A 20120-nucleotide genomic window follows, 5' to 3' on the forward strand; every position below is an offset into this window, starting at 1 on the left:
CTTAAGAAGCTCTAAGAACTTTACAACATTAGATAACATCTAAAAACATAATATAATGATTACAAAAAAAACATCATGAAATTAGAAAACAAAAAAAACGTGCTGAAAATAGTTATGGTGCTGACCTCCTTTAATGAAGGGTGTACCCAGTTTGCTTTGATGAAGAGTGCATGTGTTATTGAAGTTGCAGCCAAGGCCAACTTTGGATGACCAAATGAATGCTCGTTTGTTATTGCAGTAGCAAATGAAACTGAATGGGTCATCAATAGAAAGAAACCAGGAAAACTCGACTACAGTCTAACTATACATCCCCTTTTGTCTGTAACCCCCTACCGAGTTCCATAACGAAAATGTTTAATGTGATAAAAAGTGCACAGAACTAAGTCAATTGAATCATTGATTTATAATTTATAACCTGACTGTGACCAGAATGGCACTAATATTGGCATATCCTGCACCTTTCATGCTTAATGAACTTTCCATACTAACATGGTGCCATATTGCGTACACTATGGGCTACTTTAATTCCATCAGACAAAATAATGATGTAGTTCATCCTATTTGGTAACTGCCGGATAATTCCATAAATTACCATAATGTTTAGAGTTTGGAACTATATCCCTTTGCACACATGAACATAAAAATTAAACAGCTTGTTAAATTGACAAGAAAGGCAAATTTGTTGTTGTCTTTCTTTTCCTTTGCTTGATTCGACTTTGGAAATACCAGAAGCAGATGACATAATTATGTACATCTGTAGTCGTGCACACACCCCTTTGCTGAAAATGGACTTGTCCAGAAACTGGAAATGGATCTCGAGCATGTCCATCTATTATATTGAATGAAACGCGCAGATCATAACGGTGTTAGGGCCACTCTACTCAGGTTAGAAATTATAAATCAATGAATGAATTGAGTAAGTTCCTTGCACTTTTTATCACAGTAAAGGTTTCCATTATTGAAATCAGTAAGGGGATAAAACTACAAACGGGTTGGTATAGTCAGACTATACATCTGAATCTAACAACCTTGGACAATTTTATTTGTGATTATGGAAAGAAATTAAAAAACTACTTTTTTTCTGTCATCAATAGTAAATACTTTTTCATTACTCACCAAAAACAAACAATATCACAGTTTCAGCCACTTTTAAATGCGGAAAGTTAAGGTCCAGGAGGAAATCACATATTCTGGACCAGATAGCTTCTTGTAATCCACAGGAAACATCTACAGACACCAAGCGTCCAGACTTCTGGAAGAACTCGATGAAAGGCTTGGCACTGTTACAGTACAGTGCTAATCTCTTCTGAAATTGAGAATGCAGAAGAATTTGAAGCTGTGTATATCCAATTCTGCATATCTGTCTTATAATCCACACATTTCTATCAAACCGTCAGCCAGAATGTTCCTTGGATATGCTTTATTGTTAATCATGTATACAAATAAACTCTGAAGTTATTAAAGTATAAAAGGAAACCAATTTAACTTACCTTTAGCAGCAATCAGTTATTACATTGCTTTTACGGAGGAAAGCATCATTTAAGTTTCATGACTGTGCCAGCAAGTGTGCTCAGGAAAAAGTACTTGAGATCAAAATTCCAAAGTGGGTTTGATATGGACAGAGGTACGATGTCAGTGATCTGTAAGGTGTGTGCCTCAGACCAATTAGTCATCCAGGGCCCCAACAAAATTATGGCGTAATCTCTATAATATGGCCATTAAGACCCAAAACTTTGGCAAAATTGGACAAGATACCTATTGTAGGTCTCAAATTCTAACAGAGACAGGCTTACTGAGGGTCACAACTGGCAGGATCCCTAATACTCTAGGTTTGGATTATGCAGACCCTTTACATCAGAACAGAATGTCCTAACTTTCTAGAATTATTCATGCATGTCTGTTCAACAACCCATTTACCTGAGTAGGGCTGTACAACTAATTCAATTTTAAGATCAATCACATAGTCTATCATCCATGTACAACAAATCACTGATTCATTATTAACAATAAGGCAAAATTTAGTGCTGCATGAACACTCCAAAGTAAAATGTAAATGCAATCTAAAATTCTGATGACAGCTGTGTGTAAAGACTAATCTGGCTTTTGTAGTCTGAAAACATCCAGATACAAGAGCAGATTTTGAGTTTATGACTGTTTAAAATGAAATTGCTAATGTAGCAAAATTTATCCTCCAACTTTTTAATGAAAAGCTTGAAACTATTTGGTCCTACCCATCTGTGCATGTGTGCATTGTGTCACAAAACTGCTCTGACAATATTAAAGATAGCTTTTGTTCGTTGATTTTAATAGCACATTTTAAAAGACTTCTGCCTGTATCATTCTGTGGAAATGTGAAACAAGTGCCATTCCCAAGGACAAACAAAGCAGCTATCCCAGGCTGGCTGTGGCAAATGATGAACCCATAACCTTTGGATTACGAGTCCAATACTCTACCAACTCAGGTCCCTTTATGACAAAGACTTCAAGCCTTGGTGTAGGATTGCTAGTAGTCCACAGAAGTGCACTACAGTTTTAGGATGTAATCCAACTTCTAGTGGGTAGATCATGCATGGTTCCCACGCTTTTCTAAAGATAAATTTCCAGGTCATTTCCAGGATGAAATTACTTTTTTCAAGGTTCACATATGAAAATTACTGAATGGAATTAAAAAACATTTCAGATTATAAAACATGCATTTTCTAAATCTAAAGATGTTTCTCTTTCAAGGCTCTCCAAAAACCAAAGTCAGAAAAGATGATTATGTACAAAACCACAAATTGTATCACACGAAACAAGTCTGATTATATTACTATAAATTGGCACATAAAGTCATTTCAATGTACAGAATAAAAATTCTAACTTTATTTTGCTGCACTATGTTGCTAAATGGGAACAACATAATGAACATAAATTATGTTTTGTTTCCTTTCAAACCTTTAATTCTAAAGAATTCTATAGAAATATATATATATATATATATATATATATATGCATCTCATAAAAAGTAACATTTCCTATTACAGTATATATAAAAAAACAAATAATGTATATAAATACGTTTCGAGAGTGTCTGCACGTTCTAGTGCCGTATATGAACGGATACCAAAACATCATTTTTTGGTGATGTGGAGGTGGCCGTGGTAGTAATGGGCACTGGAACGTGCAGGCAGGCGATAGTTGTCTTATCTCACATTCAGATGTCCTAGGTTCAATACCAAGCAGAAACCCAGTATGGAGTGAGTTATTGAAATTGCTTGTTTAGCGCTAGGGTGGGAATAGTTGTAGTACTATTTGTGGTAATCAATGTTCCTAGATTCGTCAACAATAGGGATTTTAATATACATCCTCATAATAATATATATATAAGTATATAGTCTTAAGAGTAATTCTCCTTAGGCCAGTGCTTGGAGTAATGCTACATTACTCCCTTATATAAATAAATCCATCCACTCTGACCATTAATACTACACTATATCAAGATCACAATATAAAACTAAAACACTACATATATGCAGAAATATATCTGCATTTCTATTTATTATGGTATTCATAAACTTCGCTTGTTTTATCAAGACATGATACTGTGGCAGACTTGAACTTCCTCAATTGCTTGATCGTAAATTTGTTTTTAAAACAGTTCAGGCTTATTTCTTGCCTGCTGGTTGAACTTGGTGACTAAAATTGCTGATAAATTATCTGCTCCTAAGGAGGCCCTAAAATCTTATTTTTCCTCACTAGAGAAAATACTCTTTCACTGTCTTTTACTGTGAGGAATGCATAGGAGCTGCAGCACTTTTGGTTCTTCTACAGGAAAATTTGGAAGCGATCTTTGAGTCCGGGAACATTTGTCAGAACAATGTTTAGCATGGTCTCCAGCTGATAAAGGTAGATTGTGTTCAACAAGAAAACTCACAAATAATGCTTCAGTGTTGGTAGCTTGCAGGTCTTCCGTCGATGGCTTAAAATATTCCAGAGCTGAAATCTGCTAATTCTTAATTTTCCCAACTTATACGTGTTTTTTGCAACCTATGTGCTTCCTCACATCGTCTCTGCCACCATGCCCAATACTAAAACTTGTGGCACAGTGTGTGCAAAAAGCATGATGTATATCAATGTTTAATGGCAGAATGCATGGCCAATTTTTGGTATATTCCAAATTAAACTTCACTTTTTGAGCAATACATTTCTTTTCCCTTGGTGGTGAGGCCATTTTCAAGATCTTGCATGCGATGCCAAATGGTAATTCAAATCAGTGTTGGTGACGCAAGCATGGAGAAAAATTCCGGTTAGGCCCCAGTTTTTCTCAAAAGTATTTGTAAAACTACTCTTATACATATAGATTAAAATAGGCAAAAATGCTTGCTATTGGCCAACTGTACCAATCGGCTGTAGTTCTACTAATATCATGACCAGCTGTACTGGACCGTTTCGGCAACTGCCAATATCATGACTAGCGCTTAACAGGAAATCAGTTATTTTATTAAAGATTTAAAATAACTGAGAATTGGAGAATTCGTGAATGTTTTGCTTGCGGCGTGAATCGCTGAAAAAGTCATGAAATTCACCCCAAAATCGTGAGGGTTGGCAGCTATTCTGGAATTTCTAGTTGCACTACATAGAGAGGGAAAAACCTCATTTTTTGGACCCGATTTTTTTTCTACCCAAAATACGTCCATGGTCATTTTTTGGTTTCAGATCTAAGGCAGACAGGTATGAACTGCACACAGACAGATGAACCTTTGCAAAAAAGTAGGATAAGATAGGCATTTGGAATAAAGAGTGGTCTCGATACGAAAATAATGGGTCTATTAAGCTAAAAAAAATATATTAAAAAATCCAACTTTTACCTTCTGCTCATAGCGAGCTAAATAGCCAATGAAAAACTATGTTTCTATCACAACTAGGCAGTATGTTATTGGAAGATCACCTGGAACTTGGTGTTTTAGAATGTATTCAGAAATAGATTTCAAAATGTGTTTCCTACTCGAGTTTCGGATGAAAATGACAAAAACCTCCAGGGGTTAATGTGTTAAGACGATCTGGTTAAAAATCCATCATTTAAAAAACATTTTCAAAAGGGTTGATTTCAATTTTAACAAAGACCTTGAAAATTATATACTGTTGTATAAACAAGGACTGAATTTTCTGTAAAATCAACCTGTCTTCTTGTAATTCGTCAAACCAGTCCCCAAACCTGTATTGATACAGGGACTCATATCGTTTTTTTAATATACAATAAAAGGGACGACAATTTCTCATTTTATCTCTGAGATTCAACAATCTGGACTGCAAATCTGGCTTAAAATGAATAGTGGTCCGTTTTCTAATTTGAGTTCCCTCTGAATATTCCCACCCCATTTTTCACATTTGGACATTTATATTTGGGTGTGAAGTCATTGCAAATGCATATCAAAAATTTGGAATTTGCCGACACTGTGTGGTAGCAAGATTTTGGTAGTCGCTTACCAGCGGGCCTAAAAAATTTAAACTTATGCTATATCGACTCATATCTGCAAGAAATCAATAGGAAAATGATTTATTTTCTCATAAATGGCAAGACCGCTCCGCTGGCCTAGTGGTTAGAGCGTCCGCCTCAGATGCGGGAGGTCGTGGGTTCGATCCCTGGCCGAGTCATACCAAAGACTTAAAAAATGGTACTAACAGCTGCCTCGCTTGGTGTTCAGCATTCAGAGGTTAGTGTTAGGACTGGTCGGCCTAGTGTCAGGATAATGTGACTGGGTGGGACATCATGCTACATGTCTGCGGCATGATGCCCCAGTGCTAGACATCACTATAAACTGCCACATTGCAGACATCGTAGCGATATGACTGAAAAATTGTTAAAGCTACGTTAAAAATCAAAATCACAAATCATAAATGGCAAGTATTACAATCATTATGCAGGGATCGTCCTGGGCTTCGCCAATGTCGCAAATTGCGATTTTTTTTTCCTTATTGGCGACAAAAATATCCCATCTGGCGATTTTTTTGGCAACAGACTTTTTGGTTATTTAATCTGTACATACAATCATGGAATTTGACTGGATAAATTAAAAGGGAGAATGAAAGGAAGCCACAAACTTGACTAAGCAATGCATTGGAATCAATCTGTTACACAAACGATCCTTTGTTCGTATTGACAACCCCATCTTTACAGTGCATTGTTACATCAGAATCTGCTTATGCTGACATCTGGGCTGAGTACTGTATGCTGTGATACAGTCAATCATGCTACCGAACTATACCTACAACTGACCGACTTCTGAAGATGCAAACAGAACAGATACAATTAATTAAATGGCTAATCCTTCTGTTGTTTTTTTTCTTTTTTTTTTTACATATACCAATACAATAGTTTTGCTGAACCTTTATAGAAAACTGATAACCATGAAGTACTGACTACTGCGTATAAATACAAAGCAAATGCAAAAAATCTCAATCACAATTATATCTGTCGCCAGTGCAGCATTTTACTCATTGATCTTTTCCTTTTGCCATCAATCCGTGTTATGGCTGTAGAGACTTAAACTCCGCAACAAGAAATAGCAAAAAAAAAAAGTTTTGCATAATTAATAATAATTATTTATTTCTCAAAATACAGGAGTGAAAGAATCCCTAAATTGGGTGTGAATTTATGCTTATATATATGGTCCAATATTGCCAGGTGTTGATTCAGATAAGTTTCATTCGTGGGAATGGAGATCCTATTTTGCTTGTCGAGAAAATGTATACAGCATTCAGTGATCATTCTTGAGAATTAGGAAGCAATTCACTACAAGCTTTGTGAAGATAGCCATAAGGGGGGAGGGGCTGCTGAGAGACTACTGGTGTCACCTGTCAGCACTGTAGACTGTGAACGTGGATTCAGTAAGATGAACCTCATAAAAACTGACATCAGAAATAAACTCTGCATCTCATCTCTCGAGAATTTAATGAGAATCAGCATGTACAGATGTGAACAATTAGACTTTGAAACTGCATTCAACAAGTGGGCAGCCCTAAAATCGCAACGGATCTTCATGTAACACTTTGTAACATTTTGTTAAGAACCCATCTTTTGTAATTTCATTGCCTGTTACATTAATAGACTAAATTAACACTTGAAAAACTGTACACTACTTGTTCTGGCGACACTTTTTGAAAATTGGCGACAAAATATTGAGGTTGGCGATTTTTTTGGCGACAGCTTTTTAAAAGCCAGGACCATCCCTGACTATGTCATTAATCTGCTGACAGACAAGTGGAAACTACATCGTAGATGAAGCCTGACCCAGTACTCGCCATTTGCATTACTAGTCACATGACTTCACAAATCTCAAATAATGACATTGGAAGTCCAATAGTCCCGTGATATCAACAACTCCTCTATAATGTTGTTGAACAGAAATTCAATTATATTAAATTAAAGTCAGATACTTTTTGTAAAAACCAGCAATCTGGCCAGTCTGATTTATCAAGCATAGAGCACATGTCAACATGGTAGTCATGTGATTCAACAAAACTCCAGAAGTTGTTCTTGGAATATATAAATAATGGATAATTTTGTGTTCTTTCATTTTTGTATTTTTATTACAACCAGTATATGACTTTCATTTAAATTTTTTTATATAAAAATTTCTCTACAACATTTGAAAATGTGGGTTGTTAGATTTGTGTACTCATGCAACTAGCAATGCAAATCATGAGTACCAGGTCACATTTCATCAATGACGTAGTTTTATCTGGTCTTTCAGCAGATTAAAGACAACGATTTTAATACTCACAATTTCTGAGAAAATAAGTAATTTTCATATCGATTTCATGCATGTATCACTTGATCTAACAATGTTTAAAGTGTGCTAGGCCATCCAGTAGGCGGCTATACTTTGCCACCACCATGTTGGCCTCGTGTGATGATAGACTGGTTTTCATACCTTCCATGTAAGGAAGAATATGGATATTGAGCTGACTGAAAATAAAAGTCTACTAGATGAATCTAATCCACTGGGCATTTAGATTGACTCAGCATGTATGTTTATTGCAATCGACCAAATGATCCATACTGTACCCTCTGAATATTCTGGCTAGAACTCGACAAATTTAACTCACGTTCAGCTTAGTTACTACTCAATTACGTGATTGTTTTGGGCGTCAAGTGGTGGCATAAAATTCCTGGGTTTATCACAACTTTCATAAATGTTTGCAAAATTCAAGGACTTTTCACGGTCGGGAAATTTTGTTATCATTTCTCACGACTTTTTCCCAGATTTCCCAGTAACATGGGAGCCCTGATCATGGGAGACTGAACCAAATTTTTCATATGTGTTTCCTCATTATTGTGGTGTGGTTGTCTGCAGATATGCACAAGGGATCCCTGAGGGATGAAGCCTTGGAAAGATGCAGTGGGCATTGAGGTAAACTTATGCATGCATTGGGAGGTGGGGGGCATATGTGAGAAAAAAGACTTCGTATAATGCTGCTTTGCTGCTGATTTCAACAGGACTTTTCTTTCTTTTTTTTTTTAAAAAAAATATCTCATTTAAACGAAGCAATCAAGTTTTAAATATAACACAATCATTCACTGCAACATCATCCTCAAGCCCAAACTCCCTAAAAAATGATGAATTAAATCCCTAAAACTTATGACCACTGTACATCCACTAACATATACTAAAAACTTCTATTTCAAATTGTATAAATGGTCTTTTGTTGCATGACACACATATAACTATACCTGTGTGCGTGAGGCATCAGCCTCATCTGATTGAGATTTCACTTGGTCAGCTGCACCTGATTCAGTAGTTGCTGCTGGCTGTATGGGGGATGAGTGTTCACCGGTAGGTGTGGGTGGTTTGGCACACTCGATTTCAACCTTCTTTAGCAATCTGCCACTAGGCAGAGTAAAGTTAATAGCAAAACTGACTGGATACTGAAAATAAAGACAACTACATTAGTCATATTATATGTATATATGTGATTGCTTGTCAGCATTCTCCACAGGGCCTTAACCGCACATTCAACATGTAATCCATTATAACCCACCGCTATGCCTTTATGTTTCACACTATCCTTATAAAGTTAATCCGTAAGATAAATATCTTGTCATCTAACTCAAGGCCCTATTATTCAAATCACACTTGTTCTTGCCACTTCTCTGGGATTTACTTAATATCAATCAGGACAGTTACTCAGTTACATTGCCATAAATTTTTTGGCTTGCAAAACTGCTAATGTGCAACCTTTGATGCAGATTTGTCTTGTCACATGGTAGATCAGCAATGATCGAGTCTACTCTGAGATTCTGTTACATCAGTATATACTGGGGGGGGGGGCTGTTCCTGAACTGGGAAAAAAAAATGAGATTCTTGGTAGTCGCATACATGCCACCCCCCCACAAAGTATAAGTGTAATTATTGCTAATATAAGTGGCAAAAAAGCAAACCTTTGGGGTAAAAGTGTAATCTATATATTACATGCCAGAATTACATAACATATGAAAAAGATACATTTGTATGACTAAACTGGTTCTGCAGCTGGTCAAAATTCTTGTCACAAAAGGCAAAATCCATAATGATTAGAACCAGAATACAAGCACAAACTATACTAAAAAAAAATTAGTTATATTCAGTACTAGTCTACTAGACAACTAGTCTACATGTGTAACTTTCACTGATTGATCATCATCCAGAAATCTGCAATGAAAATGGCTCAGACTGCTTTATTAGATTACTCTCATATTCTTCTTTTAAAGTTTGTAAAGTGTGTTGATTTGTCACTTTTTCTGATGAGAATGTTTTGAAATTTGAAAAGATCCATCTGCTTTCAGTCATATAATATCCACAACTCACACTGTAAAGCGTTTAACTTAACATCTGGTGCCATTTTCCTTAAAAATAAAGACTCGTTGACTAACTGACTACATCATCAATAAAATGAATCTGTTAAGCAAAGTTCACTTTTGAAGAAACCAGTCTGTTTTCTTCGAAATGAGTCATATACAATTGCTATAAATAGCAAATAAGGAAAGTACTCCTTTGCTATTCTTAAACATTTGTCACCTTGTTAAAAATATTCTCAAATTCATATGAGTGGAATTAAACAGATGAAAATAAAATGACAAAAAACTGTTAATTGTTTGATTTATATTTTTTAGTTTAGCAAAAAAGCGTAATTCATATGCAGTTTAGCGGAAAATGTAATTTGGTGAAAAAAAAGTGATGATAACACCAAAAGTGTAATGGTTGGCATGTATGTAGTCATTTATGAACAAACTGTTAAATATGTTTAAGTCTTGAAAGTAAACTGTCTCAACATTGAATTCTGCCAGAAAACAATCTGTTCCTTATATGCAACTGTGGTCTCATATAAACACTAACTTTGATCAGCGATTAACAGCAACATCAAGTCAGCAGGAGAAGAGTCGGCTTATCTCTTTGATGGATTCAGGTGGTGTAATGATATAAACATCTGGTACAATTCTGCCTCCTTAATCTGTTAAAATGGACAACTTGCAGTTAGGGATGGAGTTCCCATGGTTATCGTATTGAACTGCTACTACAGCTTAACAAGGAAGGTAGCCTAGATGCTGGCCTCATCTTATGTAGTTGCTATCCAAGCCTGAAGCCCTATAAATATGCTCCCATGTATTTCTGGTGAGATCTGGGGGTCAGAGAATGTGAGCTGTGTTGTTCCACCTATAGAAGACTGCCACTGATATTAGATGCAACACTGATCCCACGGCCACAATGTTTACAAATCAAGTCATGGGTATCCAAAAGGAAAACAGAGATGGTGTTTGCAAGAAAAAAATTTTTCCACAGATGCTTGGAACTTGTAAGCGATGATACAGTATAAGAGGTCCCAAAATGTCATTAATTTATCAGACTGTGGAAGCAATTGAAAGTGGATTCTTCCATCGAGAATGTACACTTCATGTTGGAACTGTAGCCCTGGCAGGTGATGCAGAGGAAAGAGGACAGAACTCCTACAGGAGTGGGTGGAAAACTTCAGTCCAAGCCTGTAATGATCTAATAACAACATGGGAACCTGAGGGCCAATTTTTTTCATTTCTGGAACAAGTAGTGAAGCTGATGTCTCTTGTGCTACCTACAAAGTAAAAGAATGTTGAGGATGATGTATCGCTACACTTGCAGCATGTCATGAGTTAAATCCCGTTACTACCAAGGTGTTGCTAAGCAGATGCTCCTTTTGGATGGCAAAGGCTTGAGAGAGAAAAGTCACATCTCATGGAACTGCAGCACCAAGAAGGACATCATATGCCAGAAGCATCTTGAGGTACAATGTGGGTAAGACTGATCAAGATTGAGGGTGCCCAAATAAACTGGATGTCATCCACAGGAAGTGCCTAACAGCACTATGCGGGTTAGACTGTTCCATGAAAGTGCCTGTATTGACTGGGCATCAACTGCAGGATGTGCTTAGCAGCACTGTGGGTTAGTCTGCTGTATAACTGGTTTTATGAAGTAGGTTTTTGAGTATTGTGGCACTATACAGGGCACTGTACCGCATGAATTGCCTATCAGCACTATAAGAGTCACAGAATTGGACAAGTTCGTATTCTGGTGGCTAATACTGTATGATTGATTGTGGTTGTGGTCCACTGTGATCAGAGTTATACGACAGAGTCCAGTCAATAAGGCTGAAATGGCTCCCCGACAAAACAGCGGCTTTAACTGCCGACAGAAGAGCACCAGACATAATAGCGTAGGTTATACAAATAGTATAGGATCAAAACATTCTGTGGATTAGGGTATGGCAGCTGTTTGCGGTTCCTTTGTCTTTCTATTGTACGTTGCGATGGTAAATGAGGTGCAACTTCCATCGAAATTCCTACTCTATTTTGTTGTATAATCTGAATCGGTTTTTCCACCCCTTGCACTGTATTAAAATGTCATTATCTAAAGAGTTTCTTACAAAACTATTATTTGGCAAATAATATACATAATATAGATTTGCTTAATACCTGATGTTTCTATTAAAAAAAGAGAGACTGAAGGAACGCAGATATTTTACATTTGATAATGCATTTATTTCAGGTGACAACAGTTAGACTTATGCACTAACGGTAATGCGCAATGCAAAGACCATGGAAGTAGTGCAAAACAGTCATGTAATGATTTATTTTGTAATATTATGGCTGTATTGCTTGTTGTCAATAAAGTAATAACTATCCCATCTTTTTCAAGTTTCACTGCCTACTACATTAATAGTCTTGGAAAAATATTCACTACTTATCCTGGCGATTGGCGAAATTTTTTGGCAACAACTTTTTAAAAGCCAGGACCATCCCTGTAATGTGTATGCTGGAAGTTCAACAGCCACACGAGGCCTCATTGGCTGGTTGGCTGCTGTGATTGGGATGAGTGCGTGCATGGTACTGATAATTTGTTGTGAGCTTACAATCAGTGGTAGTTTACAGCAAGCGTGTTAAAATGTATTTACTTTTAAGAATATACTGTCTTTCAATTAACCCCCAAATGAAATGTTTATTCCTTAATTGTCACTATTTAATTCTGATTTAAAATTCAAGCCATGTCAAGATGACTTATGATTAAAGTTATATTTTGAATTTTTTTTTACATCGGCACCAATTATTTCTGCCGATACCGATTATTAAAAAAATCGGCCCGATTATGAGTACGGTCGATTAATCGGTACAGCTTTAGTGTCACTATCGTATATAGCTCTCCTTTTCTTTGGAGGAGGTAAAACTGTTTGTGACATACTTGTGTTGTCCTTAATATTGATTGTAAAATTACCCCAGTGTATAAAAGACCCTCCAAATACGGACCCAAGCGTATAACCATGTGGTAAACTTTCAACTGAATACAGCCTAATACATCGACTTCCAAGAGATTTTCCATTAGCCTAATGCCTAGTTGCGTTAGAAACATCATTTTCCAATGGTTATTTTGCTAGCACATGAACAGAAGGGTAAAAGTTGGAAGTTTTTTTTGTTGCTCAACAGACTCAACATTTTCGTATCAAATGCCCACCTTATCCTACTTTTTACAAATGTTAACCTGTCTGTGTGCGGTTCAGACCAGTCTGCCTTAGATCTGAGCCCAAAAAGTCGAAAATACAGACACAAAATCGAATTCTGACCACAGGCGAATTTTGGGTGAAAAAAAAAGGGTCCTAAAAATTAGGTTTCTCTCTCTGTATTTTGTAGTGCAACTAAAACATCCAGATTATCTGGTATCATTGTAGAGTTACATCTCTCTACCTTTCTATAATACCACCCACTTTAGTGTATCATACATGACCATGATGCTACAGAGCACGGCAGTAGGCTACTATCTCCTGCCACGTAAACGCGGCTCCATGGGTTAATTAGTTAAATATTGTAGTTATATTTGTAACTCAACTGGGGCACAATGGAGATGCTTAACAAAATTAGAATAAAGCATGTTTGACATAACACATTTCTGGCTATTATTAAGTTTTCCTTGAATGTGAAGAGAGTTGGGAGGCTATGAAGTGTATAGGTCTATAGTCTATGTGCATGTGTCAGTGTTTTCTGTTATAGTTCATTTGACACAGCATTGAGAATTTTATCCTATCTGAAGCACAGTCAGTTTTTGGGTCAGCATCATTAAATGTAGCTAACAGCATAAAATTTGTTTCACACAAAGTATTTAAAACTAGTTAGGAAGCTTTAGCTACATTTAATGACGCTGACATGAAAATATAGTGAGCTAGGCCTGCATATAGGATAAAACTGACCATACTGTGTGGAAAAAACTAGCATAATACCAAAAAGCTCGACATCGTATGTGTGTGTCTTTGTCTCTCTCAAAATGTTTTTGTATGGTGTGTTCTCAAAGATGGATTGTCATTAAGTTACTGTTTTTTGTTATATATTTGTTGTTGTTTTAAGAAAAACTATGTCAGGCACAGCAGAAGACAACAAAGGTTTCTTTTTTAAAAAGTAGTTCTGAGCACGAGCACACTTTGACTGAGAGGATTGGTCTGAGATGACTAGACTGAGATAAGAAAAGTAAGGTTAGCAAAATAACTAGATTTCTCTCGCATGGGTGAGAAAAGGGGACCAAACAAACTGAATGAACTGATAAATAAGCATTTTTCCATAGCCAGTCCATGTTTGTACAAATACTGTTCACACAAATACACCTGTAATAGTTTCCTTCTGGTAGATGTCACTAGGACAAAGCACTAAAATATCTGTTTGATCCACCAAGGTGTAAACAGGGTTATCATATTAGCTAGCGAAGATGGGATTCAGTTAGTTTTGTATCTTTTTACACATCCACTGACAAATTTTAGGTTCAATTCTCTATGATTAACAGAATCAAGAGTGTGTTAAGAAACAGGTTGGAACAGAGGGTGTTGAAGTGCCTTGTGACAATCTGTAAGAACGGTCTTTGCCTAAAAGACAATCATTTTTAATATGGCAATTAAAATTTAAGCGAATGGAAGAAATGAAGAGTATAATTTATCTAAATTTTAAAAAAGAAGAGTCTGACATTAAATCATTTTATAACTATGAGAAATAAAGAACACTATACAAATATAAGTGCATTTATATTTCACTGATATTAAGTTTTTCCACGTTTATCATGATAATTGATGTTTTCTAGAACATTTTAGGACACTATATGTGCTCACCTCAACACAATCAAACAGACAGACAGAGGCCTCCAGAAACCTTTATAATTATTGACAACTGGACATGTATGGATATTTTGACCAATTTTCAAAATACTCACCTCCTAAGCAAATCTTTGCATGACAGGTGATAAATTGCCTTCAGTGTCTGTCAAAACTGCTACTGAATCCTTACTTCATGCTCCATCAATAAAACCAGATTAAGCTATGCACTGCCATGCCTAAATGATCCATCAGTATTGCTAAGTATATTGTTAATCATCAAAAAGAATCTCCAATTTATACTGTCAGCATTGCTATTACAATAAATACTAATGCAGCTAATGCATGGTAATGACACAGAAAATAGTAAGGAAGTAAAAATCGAACAAGTAAAAAAAGCTCCTAGCCAATTGTATGTTAAAGTAGAAACAGATAATCAAATAATTTTGCTAAGGTGAATCCTAACTGATTACCAGTAAGGACTTAAATAATAAGATCATAGGAAAAACAGTGCTATCACGGACCTTGTATAAACACATGAATAAGCTTTAAGCAACAAGAAAAAGACTGATGATTGGGAGGAAAATTTCAATCCAAATGGAAGTTTCTATCATAAATAGCTGGAGCAGTTGTAGTTAAGTCACAATAAGACAATGAAGGCTTTGTTTTGTGAGTAATGTCCAATCAAAATAACAAATTTCGTGGGTCTGTCTATTTCACATTTTTAAAAGTCAGTCCTTGTCAATAAAGGATGTTATTAAACAAGGCTCAAATTTAACTTTTGCTAATATAGTACTTGCATATTTCCAACAGTTTCAATTGTTATTTTATTATCATTCTGAACAAGAGTCCTCTAAGAAAATGATGCTCTACTGGTAAAAAAAAATAATGTTCCTGTGATCCAGGACAATCAAGATTTTGTTCTTCTTAAATGCTGATTTTTTAAGCCATCTTTGATATTCTCACAAAACTCCAACATATCTGTATTCTTATGCTAGAGCTGACAAGTTCACAAGACCGCTTAAGTATGGTACAAGTTGTCATCATCACCTATGACCTTGAACCTGATATCATGGATTTAAGATCACTGAACTTGTCTCAATGTCAAGATATAACTATAACCACATATTTAAAACTACATATGCAAATTATACATTTGGGGGAAAAGAAAGTTACTGAAGTGATATCACTGAAGGTATTCTTCAAATATTTCATAAGCTGGGTTAAATGAAAAAAGTATGGGGGCAATGATTTCATCAATGAATCCATCCTTCAATAATTTTTGCCATTTCTATACAAAGAAAATCAATTGATAATGACATTTACCAAACAAAGGTCACTTTTAGTCTTCTACAGACATGAATATTAGTAGTTTCTTTTTTTGCATGTCTTCAATATGTATCATATATATAGGGTGTGTATCATGATATGTATAGATATGTAAGTGTATTGTTTCAATCTAGGAAAATCATTCATAATTGTTTGTTATCATGCTTACAAACCAGAATAGTTAAAGATACAATGGAAGATCTTTAATCTTAAAGCCAACATCAAATTACAGATTATAAACTTGTTTATTGTAATGTAACTAAATATAAATTCTGGTCAAAATTCACTTTTATATAAGCAAATCACTGTATTCATTAGCTCAGTGAAGTACAAAAATGCAAGTGATAACCTCTGACTTTTATGTCAATTAGGTCTGGTTTTCCAATGCATTTATAAAAGTACTGACCTAGTGGTCAGGTCTCCATCATTTCATTCAGAAACAAATATTCTAATATAAAACCACATGTCAATGCCACCAATCGTGCATAAGGAACAGCGATAACAAGATTATGAAGATGGCTTTGATGCCATGCTTTAGGTCAGATGAGCACCGTTTGCATTCAAATAAGAAACATATTGTGAACAACCAACCAGACATCATACATGTATGGATAGTGAAGAGATTATATCATCAGCTGCTCATGAATAAGTCATTGGTTGCATGTAAATACTGTACATCAAATATATACTTGTGCATGTATATCTATCTCACCAAGTAAACTTCAGCATCAATTTCAAACCCACCCAGGTCAGCCCAGACTGGCTGCCTAAGCGCCTTCTTGGGAAAGGTACTCAGTTTCCTGGCTGCCTAAGTGCCTTTTTGGGAAAGGTAATCAGTCTCCTGTTTCCTAAGTGACTTTTTGGGAAAGGCACTCAGTTTCCATTTCATCATCATGATACAGACAATCATATGTTCAATGTGCCATTAAAAACCAGACAACTACATTTCATCATGCTTCTCTTTCGAGCAGGAAATCCTGTAAATAATTACCTTTGACATTTCATAGCAATACCAAGTCAATTACTTTTCTCATTGCTCCAACGGAAGTTAATGTTAAATGTATAGCAGGCTTTGCCACCTGGACCATGTGTCAAACTCCCTCTTCTCACACAAGGATTAAAGACTGTAAGAACCCTTATACCTTTACAGTAATATGAATGTAAGAACCCTTATACCTTTACAGTAATATGAATGTAAGAACCCTTATACCTTTATAGTAATATGAATGTTAGAACCCTTATACCTTTACAGTAATATGAATGTAAGAACCCTTATACCTTTACAGTAATATGAATGTTAGAACCCTTATACCTTTACAGTAATATGAATGTAAGAACCCTTATACCTTTATAGTAATATGAATGTTAGAACCCTTATACCTTTACAGTAATATGAATGTAAGAACCCTTATACCTTTATAGTAATATGAATGTAAGAACCCTTATACCTTTACAGTAATATGAATGTAAGAACCCTTATACCTTTATAGTAATATGAATGTTAGAACCCTTATACCTTTACAGTAATATGAATGTAAGAACCCTTATACCTTTACAGTAATATGAATGTAAGAACCCTTATACCTTTACAGTAATATGAATGTAAGAACCCTTATACCTTTATAGTAATATGAATGTTAGAACCCTTATACCTTTAAAGTAATATGAATGTAAGAACCCTTAAACCTTTACAGTAATATGAATATAAATCAGTCATATTTTTGAATCCTGTGTAAGAGACATACACTATAAGAAATATGCAAGCATAAGACTACAAAAGATGTTTTATGTAGTCTCCAATGTTGTTGTTTATAAAAATATAAAAATACTTACTTTAGCTTCAAATTGTTTGAATTCATTCACACAGTCTTTGGTAAAGAGTTCATTATTCTGGAGAAATTTCAGGTTAGGGAGGAAGTCAATGACATAAACCTCATCTTTTTCCATATCATCAAGATATTTCATGATCTCCTTCAGACACCAGTCTAAACGCAGCAGTTCTGGATGATTCTTAAAATGAATGAAAAATATCACCCATCAATGTAGCAAATACTGACAATCATAATGTTTTAAAGCATCATTCAACACTCGGAATCCTAGCAATAATGTGCATTGTGTAAATGTGCACAAGATGCATGACATTTTTGTGCATTTACTTGCTTTGCTAATTTTCAAAATTTCATGATAATGAAATGTGATTTGTAGTATATAATATTAATATAAACACCTGTATTCTTTTTATTATTATTGTGTTTATCAGGGCTTGCGTTTTGAGGAGTGTAATTGCTTTTGCGTGCCTTTGCATTCCTTAAATTGCTTCCTGGAGAGTGATCCATCGCTCCCTCAATCGTATATTTCAAAACAATGATTTCCAGATGTTTTCTGAGTGAACTTCTCAATTTTTTGGGGTTCCAGATTTCATGACAATCACCTCTCACAAATACTGATATGTTTACAGGTTCCACCAATTTGATGTATGATGTCATACGCCATAAACGATGATGTGCCATAAAAATTCAAGAAGGGTAAATATCTATCCTCTAAACTTCCAGTACATATGTTTGCAGCTCTCCTGCATCTTACAAAACACAAGTCCTGGTTTACATATGAATAGATTTCACAGAACACTGTTCCTCATTAGTTATACTTTGATGTACATGTATAATAACTATACAAATATTTATACAAACCTTAACACAAAATGTCAATATATGCTAATGCCACCATTTTCTGTGAGTGATACAATACCCATGTCCATCCATCCTTCTGTTGTACTTAGGCTAAGTCTTGTATTAATGTAAATTTTTCATCCACTGAGACAGGTTGGGGTGGGAGGGTTCAGCACATTATGCATAAGTAAGTGATCTATATTTTATGACTAGGTGACTGGTTAAATTTTTCCTTTAAGACCATTCCCAATATATGCACTGTTGGTTTTAGATTCATACAACTTCCTGGATATGTCTTGTAAGTACACCACTTTCCTATAAAAAGCTATCACTTTGACCAATATTTCATGTTCCACCGAGTCTGGCTAAATTTTCAATCAAGTCAGTTGGACACGGAACCCATGTAGTGCAAATGTTGACAGTGCTTCTAGTCTGAGATCTTGAAATACAAGTAGCATACAATGGACACCAAGTGCAATGATCATTTTCCACTCTTGTCAGTGCAGTATTCACTTAAGTAAACCCAACTACAAAGTGAAATCTCCAGGATTTAAAGGTGGAGTCAGGCCTGAGCTAAAAAAACTTAATGATTTACAACTGATGATGAAGTGGTGGCACTGGGGGGGGGGGGGGGGGGCGACTGCCCTAAGGAACCAAAACAAATGGGGATACAGCCTGAGGCTTGTTTTTGCAGCTAAAATTGACATCACATTACTGTAACAGGGGCAGTTCTTCATAAAACACATCTGAGGAGGGGGGTGGGGTGGAGAAACTGACATAGAAACTGTTCACTGTAGCAATGTAGGGAAACGGGTGACTGTTCCTGCTTAGTGTAATGGGCAAGTCTTAAAACGTATACAGTAGTGGGGGGCAGGGACTGTTCTCTGCAGCAAATTAGGAGTAACACTTAAGAATGCTGCCCCCAGGTGCCCATACCCTTGTGATATTATCAACTGCAGCAAGTCCTTAAGTTGAGAGCTGATCCACAAACTGGCCAGAAAGAGGAACTGAATGGAAGTTGCACATGGTGAGGAAAAATACAAGATAGGAGAGTTTAAATAGTTCACTGAACTACATTCAACAATGCCCATTTCCATCAGTATGTTTGAAATATGACCAATACATTTTGTGCATACTGTACCTACCCTATTTCTCATGTGTAAGATACTGCTAACTGCTTACAACACAAATCAAGACTGGCCATCCCAGAATGCCACCAGGCTCTTTCATATTTATTTGAAATTAGTACAACTCTATGGTCTTAAAATAAGTAATTCAATAGAGTCAGAAGCAATAAGCTTTGTAAAATTCAACAAAATTTGTATTTCCCTAGAACACTAAAGTAAAAAAAAAAACATAACATACAGTATTTGTAAATCAAATCACAAATAATCCTAGAATTACAAACCTAAGTCCTAATGATTAAACTTTAGTGGAAACCCAATTAAATTCAATGCTGGAAGGTGTTAATGTGCCTGTTGTGGCCTATGTAGTGGTGACATGCCAAGTCTT

The 20120-nt window shown here is 35.7% G+C and overlaps 1 protein-coding gene across 1 annotated transcript in view; it reads right to left on the reverse strand.

Annotated features, from left to right (window-relative positions):
- LOC149787760 (uncharacterized) overlaps positions 1-20120 on the reverse strand; it is a 73081-nt gene that overhangs the window by 34847 nt on the left and 18114 nt on the right. The window contains exons 3-5 of the mRNA XM_089973950.1: positions 17773-17949; positions 8714-8908; positions 1117-1306 (exon numbers count right to left, since the gene is read on the reverse strand). Coding sequence (XP_089830076.1) covers positions 1117-1306; positions 8714-8908; positions 17773-17949 — 562 coding nt within the window. The remainder of the gene's footprint in view (positions 1-1116; positions 1307-8713; positions 8909-17772; positions 17950-20120) is intronic.

This window comes from Sinohyriopsis cumingii, chromosome 11 (assembly GCF_028554795.1).
Source record: "Sinohyriopsis cumingii isolate HCF-2022 chromosome 11, ASM2855479v2, whole genome shotgun sequence".
NCBI classification, from domain to species: domain Eukaryota; kingdom Metazoa; phylum Mollusca; class Bivalvia; order Unionida; family Unionidae; genus Sinohyriopsis; species Sinohyriopsis cumingii.